Source organism: Nerophis ophidion, linkage group LG13 (genome assembly GCF_033978795.1).
Source record: "Nerophis ophidion isolate RoL-2023_Sa linkage group LG13, RoL_Noph_v1.0, whole genome shotgun sequence".
Classification (NCBI taxonomy): Eukaryota; Metazoa; Chordata; class Actinopteri; order Syngnathiformes; family Syngnathidae; genus Nerophis; species Nerophis ophidion.
The window spans coordinates 58625899-58634445 of record NC_084623.1 but is presented as its reverse complement, the minus strand read 5'-3'; the positions used below and the strand labels follow the sequence as shown (position 1 = coordinate 58634445).

Sequence of the window (8547 nt, the reverse complement as noted above, 5' to 3'; positions counted from 1 at the left end):
TGCCTGTTCAGATGTTATGATTGTGGCTCAGAGATTTGTATGTAGATTATATTTATTTTCCATAACAAACAGGATAACTCAATAAGCTTAAATGTTTGTATTTACATTTTTGGAGTTGATTTTCATCAAATATGCTATTTAACTGCTACTGTTTAACAAGGACTGATTTAAATTGTGTTTGCACAACAAATGTTTTGGCGCTTTTGTTCATGTGGGAGAATATTCCAATAAAGGTGCACTACACACTACTTTTGAATTCATTATTGGGCTTTGTGTATACAATGCAGTTAATCGCCATTAATCAGAGAAATAGTGCGATTAACTTCGATTAAAATTTTTAATCGTTGCCCAGCCCTAATATTTTGTATCAGTTTTGTAAATGAAAAACATGATAATGGCCCCGCATGCTTTGACTTTTGAGTGCGTGGTCCTCAGTGCAAACAGTCTAGAGACCCCTGCCCTCGGACACCAACATGCATTGTTTGAAGGGAAGACGTGACATTCGGCCATCTTTACCTGAGATGCTCTCTTATTTGGCTGGGCTGCATTTCTTCCAGGAACTCCTGCAAATATTCTCCGGAGGCCGGGTCTGTGTGGCCTGCAGGTGTGGGCTTTGCAAACCAGCCTGCAGGGTCAAACACAACATGTCACACTCGGCAGCAGACCTAAGTGACTCACTAGAAAGTCGCAGTGAAACACTACAATTCTTGATTGTCAACAAGGCAAACTAAGTGACTCACTAGAAAGTAGCAGTGAAACACTACAATTCTTTATTGTCAACAAGGCAAACTAAGTGACTCACTAGAAAGTAGCAGTGAAACACTACAATTCTTGATTCTCAACAAGGCAAACTAAGTGACTCACTAGAAAGTAGCAGTGAAACACTACAATTCTTGATTCTCCACAAGGCAAACTAAGTGACTCACTAGAAAGTAGCAGTGAAACACTACAATTCATGATTCTCAACAAGGCAAACTAAGTGACTCACTAGAAAGTAGCAGTGAAACACTACAATTCATGATTCTCAACAAGGCAAAGTAAGTGACTCACTAGAAAGTAGCAGTGAAACACTACAATTCTTGATTCTCAACAAGGCAAACTAAGTGACTCACTAGAAAGTAGCAGTGAAACACTACAATTCTTGATTCTCAACAAGGCAAACTAAGTGACTCACTAGAAAGTAGCAGTGAAACACTACAATTCTTGATTGTCAACAAGGCAAACTAAGTGACTCACTAGAAAGTAGCAGTGAAACACTACAATTCTTGATTGTCAACAAGGCAAACTAAGTGACGCACTAGAAAGTAGCAGTGAAACACTACAATTCTTGATTGTCAACAAGGCAAACTAAGTGACTCACTAGAAAGTCGCAGTGAAACACTACAATTCTTGATTGTCAACAAGGCAAACTAAGTGACTCACTAGAAAGTAGCAGTGAAACACTACAATTCTTGATTGTCAACAAGGCAAACTAAGTGACTCACTAGAAAGTAGCAGTGAAACAATTTTTTTTTTTTTCAACAAAGTTTTCTGCAACAATTTTTAGAAACTGATGTTTCCCTCTGAATTTTTTAACTAAATTTTTATGAACAAAATTTTTTACACTGACAATTTTAACACTAAATTTTCATACACTGAATTTTTTATACACTAAATGCTTCAACACAATTTTTTCTGCACCATTTTTTTTTACAGTAAATGTTTTTACATTGAATTTGTTTACCCTGATTTTTTTTTACACTGAATTTTTGTACAATTAATCTTTTACACATTTATTTTTTCACTATGAATTTTTTAAACAGTGATGATTTATTTTTTTAATACACTAAATGTTTTTTACATACTGGATTTTTTTTTTTACAGTGAATGATTTACACTGAATTTTTTAAACATAATTTTTTACACTGGAGTTTTCTGCAACAATTTTTAGAAACTGATGTTTCCCTCTGATTTTTTAACACTAAATTTTTATGAACAAAATTTTTTACACTGAAATTTTTAACACTAAATTTTCATACACTAAATGCTTTTACACAAATTTTTTGCACCATTTTTATACAGTAAATGTTTTTGCATTAACTTTGTTTACCCAGATTTTTTTTACACTGAATTTTTGTACGATTAATCTTTTACACCTAATTTTTCCACTATGAATTTTTTAAAGAGTGATTTTTTTTATACACTAAATGTTTTTTTAAACTGAATCTTTTTACACACTGGATGTTTTTTACACTAAATGATTTACACTGAATTTTTTAAACATAATTTTTTACACCAAAGTTTTCTGCAACAATTTTTAGAAACTGATGTTTCCCTCTGAATTTTTTAACACAAAATTTTTATGAACATTTTTTACACTGAAATTTTTAACACTAAATTTTCATACACTAAATGCTTTTACACAAATTTTTTGCACCATTTTTATACAGTAAATGTTTTTACATTGACTTTGTTTACCCTGATTTTTTTTTACACTGAATTTTTGTACAATTAATCTTTTACACCTAATTTTTCCACTATGAATTTTTTAAATAGTGATTTTTTTTTATACACTAAATGTTTTTTTAAACTTAATCTTTTTACACACGGGATTTTTTTACACTAAATGATTTACACTGAATTTTTTAAACATAATTTTTTACACCAAGGTTTTCTGCAACAATTTTTAGGAACTAATGCTTCCCTCTGAATTTTTTAACACAAAATTTTTAAGAACAACATTTTTTCCACTGACATTTTTAACACACAATTTTCATACACTGAATTGTTTATACACTAAATGCTTTAACACAATTTTTTCTGCACCATTTTTATACAGTAAATGTTCCATCCATCCATTTTCTACTGCTTATTCCCTTTTTGGGGTCGCGGGGGGCGCTGGCGCCTATCTCAGCTACAATCGGGCGGAAGGCGGGGTACACCCTGGACAAGTCGCCACCTCATCGCAGGGCCAACACAGATAGACAGACAACATTCACACTCACATTCACACACTAGGGCCAATTTAGTGTTGCCAATCAACCTATCCCCAGGTGCATGTCTTTGGAGGTGGGAGGGGCCTATCCCCAGGTGCATGTCTTTGGAAGTGGGAGGAAGCCGGAGTACCCGGAGGGAACCCACGCATTCACGGGGAGAACATGCAAACTCCACACAGAAAGATCCCGAGCCTGGATTTGAACCCAGGACTGCAGGAACTTCGTATTGTGAGGCAGACGCACTAACCCCTCTGCCACCGTGAAGCCACACGTTTTTACACTGAATTTGTGTACCCTGATTTTTTTTTTACACTGAATTTTTGTACAATTAATCTTTTACACCTAATTTTTCCACTATGAATTTTTTAAACAGTGATTTTTTTTTTATACAATAAATGTTTTTTACATACTGGATTTTTTTTATACTAAATGATTTACACTGAATTTTTTAAACATAATTTTTTACACCGAAGTTTTCTGCAACAATTTTTAGAAACTGATGTTTCCCTCTGAATTTTTTAACACTAAATTTTTATGAACAACATTTTTTCCACTGACATTTTCAACACAAAAATGTTCATACTCTGAATTTTTTTAAACACTAAATGCTTTTACACAATTTTTTCTGCACCATTTTTTTTACAGTAAATGTTTTTACATTGACTTTGTTTACCCTGATTTTTTTTACACTGAATTTTTGTACAATTAATCTTTTACACATTTATTTTTCCACTATGAATTTTTTAAACAGTGATTTTTATTTTTATTTTTTATATACACTAAATGTTTTTTACACCGAATCTTTTTACACACTGGATGTTTTTTACACTAAATGATTTACACTGAATTTTTTTAAACATAATTTTTTACACCAAGGTTTTCTGCAACAATTTTTAGGAACTAATGCTTCCCTCTGAATTTTTTAACACAAAATTTTTAAGAACAAAATTTTTTCCACTGACATTTTTAACACAACATTTTCATACACTGAATTGTTTATACACTAAATGCTTTTACACAATTTTTCTGCACCATTTTTATACAGTAAATGTTTTTACACTGAATTTGTGTACCCTGATTTTTTTTTACACTGAATTTTTGTACAATTAATCTTTTACACCTAATTTTTCCACTATGAATTTTTTAAACAGTGATTTTTTTTTTATACAATAAATGTTTTTTACATACTGGATTTTTTTTATACTAAATGATTTACACTGAATTTTTTAAACATAATTTTTTACACCAAAGTTTTCTGCAACAATTTTTACAAACTGATGTTTCCCTCTGAATTTTTTAACACTAAATTTTTATGAACAAAATTTTTTACACTGACATTTTCAACACAAAATTTTCATACACTGAATTTTTTTATACACTAAATGTTTTGACATATTTTTTTTCCTAAACCATTTTTATACACTAAATGTTTTTGCAATGAATTTTTTTACCCTGATTTTTTTTACACTGAATTTCTTATACACTGAATTTGTGTACAATTAATCTTTTACACGTAAATTTTCCACTATGAATTTTTTAAACAGCGATTTTTTTTCTTTATACACAAAATGTTTTTTTACACTGAATCTTTTTACACACTGGATGTTTTTTACACTAAATGATTTACACAGAATTTTTAAAACATAATTTTTTACACCAAAGTTTTCTGCAACAATTTTTAGAAACTGATGTTTCCCTCTGAATTTTTATGAACAACATTTTTTACACTGACATTTTTAACACAAAAATTTCATACACTGAATTTTTTATACACTAAATGCTTTTACACCATTTTTTCTGCACCATTTTTTTTACAGTAAATGTTTTTACATTGAATTTGTTTACCCTGATTTTTTTTTTTACACGGAATTTTTGTACAATTAATCTTTTACACCTAATTTTTCCACTACAAATTTTTTAAACAGTGATGATTTTTTTTTTAATACAGTAAATGTTTTTTACAGACTGGATTTTTTTTTACACTAAATGTTTTACACTTAATTTTTTTAAACATAATTTTTTACACCAAAGTTTTCTGCAACAATTTTTAGAAACTGATGTTTCCCTCTGAATTTTTTAACACAAAATTTTTATGAACATTTTTTCCACTGACATTTTCAACACAAAATTTTCATACACTGAATTTTTTTATACACTAAATGTTTTTACACAATTTTTTTCTAAACCATTTTTGTACACAAAATGTTTTTACATTGAATTTTTTTACACATTTTTCTCATACACTGAATTTGTGTACAATTAATATTTTACACCTAATTTTTCCAGTATGAATTTTTTAAACAGCGATTTTTTTAATACACTAAATGTTTTTTTACACTGAATCTTTTTACACACTGGATTTTGTTTACACTAAATGTTTTACACTGAAATTTTTTAAACATAATTTTTTACACCAAAGTTTTCTGCAACAATTTTTAGGAACTACTGCTTTTTAACACACAATTTTCATACACAGAATTTTTTTATACACTAAATGTTTTTACACAAACTTTTTCGGCACCATTTTTATCCACTAAATGTTTTTACATTGACTTTGTTTACCCTGATTTTTTTTTACACTGAATTTCTTATACACTGAATCTTTTACACCCAATTTTTCCACTATGAATTTTTTAAACAGTGATTTTTTTATTCAGTAAATGTTTTTACACTACATTTTCATGCACTGAATTTTTCTGCACCAAGTTTTTTACACTGAATTTGTTCACCCTGAATTTTTTACACTGAACTTCTTTGCTTTATATTTTTTTTTACACTGAATTTTTGTACATTTAATTTCTTACACACTGATTTTTTTACACTAAATTTTTTGCCACTAAATGTTTTTCACACTGAATTTGTTGACCCTGAATATTTTGCACTGAGTTTCTCTGCCTTGATTTTTTAAATACACCGAATTTCTTATACACTAAAGGTTTTTTACACTGAAATTGTTTACCCAGATTTTTTTTACACTGGCTTTTTTCTTACCATGAATTTTTTGTCACAAAATTTTTTCCACTGACATTTTTAACACAAAATTTTCATACACTGAATTTTTTTATACACTAGATGCTTTTACACAATTTTATCTGCACCATTTTTTTTACAGTAAATGTCTTTACATTGAATTTGTTTACCCTGATTTTTTTACACTGAATTTTTGTACAATTAATCTCTTACACTTAATTTTTCCACTATTAATTTTTTAAACAGTGATTTTTTTTTTTTTATATATACACTAAATGTTTTTTACACCGAATCTTTTTACACACTGGATGTTTTTTACACTAAATGATTTACACTGAATTTTTTTAAACATAATTTTTTACACCAAGGTTTTCTGCAACAATTTTTAGGAACTAATGCTTCCCTCTGAATTTTTTAACACTAAATTTTTATGAACAAAATTTTTAACACAACATTTTCATACACTGTATTTTTTATACACTAAATGTTTTTACACAAATTTTTCTGCACCATTTTTATAGACTAAATGTTTTTACAGTGAATTTGCGTACCATGATTTTTTTTTCCACAGAATTTTTATACAATTAATCTTTTACACCTAATTTTTCCACTATGAATTTTTTATACACTGAATTTTTGTACAATTAATTTTTTTCCACCCTAATTATTTTTAAGTGTTTTTTTTAACTCAATTTTCATACACTCAATTTTTCTGCCCCAAGTTTGTTCACAGTAAATATTTTACACTAAAATTGTTCACCTTGGATTTTTTAACAATACATTTCTCTGCACCAAATTTTTCTGCTTTGAATTTTCTCATACACTGGATTTTTTATATATACACTAAATGTTTTTTACACCGAATCTTTTTACACACTGGATGTTTTTTTACACTAAATGATTTACACTGAATTTTTTTAAACATACGTTTTTACACCAAAGTTTTCTGCAACAATTTTTAGGAACTAATGCTTCCCTCTGAATTTTTTAACACTAAATTTTTATGAACAAAATTTTTTACACTGACATTTTTAACACAATTTTCATACACTGAATTTTTTATACACTAAATGTTTTTACACAAATTTTTCTGCACCATTTTTATACAGTAAATGTTTTTACAGTGAATTTGTGTACCCTGATTTTTTTTTACACAGAAGTTTTGTACAATTAATCTTTTACACCTAATTTTTCCACTCTGAATTTTTGTACAATAAATTTTTTTCCACCCTAATTATTTTTAAATGTTTTTTTTAAACTCAATTTTCATACACTCAATTTTTCTGCCCCAAGTTTTTTCACAGTAAATATTTTACACTGAAATTGTTCACCTTGGATTTTTTAACAATACATTTCTCTGCACCAAATTTTTCTGCTTTGAATTTTCTTATACACTGAAATTTTTTAAACTAAATATTGCTACATTGAATTTGTTTACCCTGCTTTTTATTTTTTTTTTACACAGAAATGTGCAAAAAAAATTTTTTTTTTTACCCTGAATTCTTTATACAGTGATTTTGTTACACATATTTTTTTAAACACTGAATAAGCGGTAGAAAATGGATGGATGGAATTTAAAAATAGTGTATTTTAACAAACTCAATTTTTAGACACACATAATTTTTTATTCACTGAAATTGTCGGTATAATTTCCAAAGTAAACACACATGAACAGCGTGCAGGGGTTAGTGTTGCCCCGGGAACACGGTTCGAATCCCCGATAGGGAAGTACAGTGTCGATAAATGTATTGATTAAAAGGAGTTTATAGTTCGACAGAAACACGATGTAAACTTCATAACTCGACTTTAACGGCCATTGTGGGACAAAAATGTGACATTATGTTGAGCTAACTGTCCCCTCCGAGCAATTAGCGCCTAAATGTTAGCGTCGATATTAGCTTTTGGCGTCGATATTGGCTTTTGGCGTCGATATTGTCTGTTGGCGTCGATATTGTCTCCACACTCACCTGCGGTGAAGCCCAGGAAAAAGAGAGCTGCCACGGCCACAAAGAACCACAAACATCGGACTAATCTCCCACTTCGTTTGGACATCTCGCCTGGGAGGACGATAGAAGGATAATGATGTCGCTGTCTTCACTTAGAAGTAGAGAAGAGAGAGAGAAGTAAACACACGACCTGTGTGTGTGTGTGTGTGTGTGTGTGTGTGTGTGTGTGTGTGTGTGTGTGTGTGTGTGTGTGTGTGTGTGTGTGTGTGTGTGTGTGTGTGTGTGTGTGTGTGTGTGTGTGTGTGTGTGTGTGTGTGTGTGTGTGTGTGTGTGTGTCTTCCAACTGCTAGTAGTAGTGCAGATGGGACGTTCAAGGACGAAGTGAGCTTTTTGACCAGCTCTGAGAACCGACTCTCACTTTGGAGTCGTTCGTTTTTTGAGCCGGTTTTGACGGCCATGCAAGTACAGCATTGGCGAATGTCCCCCCGACTGGCAACTGGACTTGAAAAATAGTCCAAGGAAATGTACTTTTTAAATTATATACATATATAATATATATATAAAGGGTCTCTGTCATAAAAATTCGGAAAATAAACCATATATTATTATATATATATTTTTTTAAGTTTTTTTTAATCCCACTAAAACGGTTTGTA

General features: G+C 30.0%; 1 protein-coding gene across 1 annotated transcript in view; it reads right to left on the bottom strand.

Moving 5' to 3' along the window:
• naalad2 (N-acetylated alpha-linked acidic dipeptidase 2) overlaps positions 1 to 8255 on the bottom strand; it is a 54260-nt gene extending 46005 nt beyond the window's left edge. The window contains exons 1-2 of the mRNA XM_061919279.1: positions 7913 to 8255; positions 517 to 625 (exon numbers count right to left, since the gene is read on the bottom strand). Coding sequence (XP_061775263.1) covers positions 517 to 625; positions 7913 to 7997 — 194 coding nt within the window. The 5' untranslated portion in view covers positions 7998 to 8255. The remainder of the gene's footprint in view (positions 1 to 516; positions 626 to 7912) is intronic.
• Between the last annotated feature and the right edge of the window lie 292 nt (positions 8256 to 8547).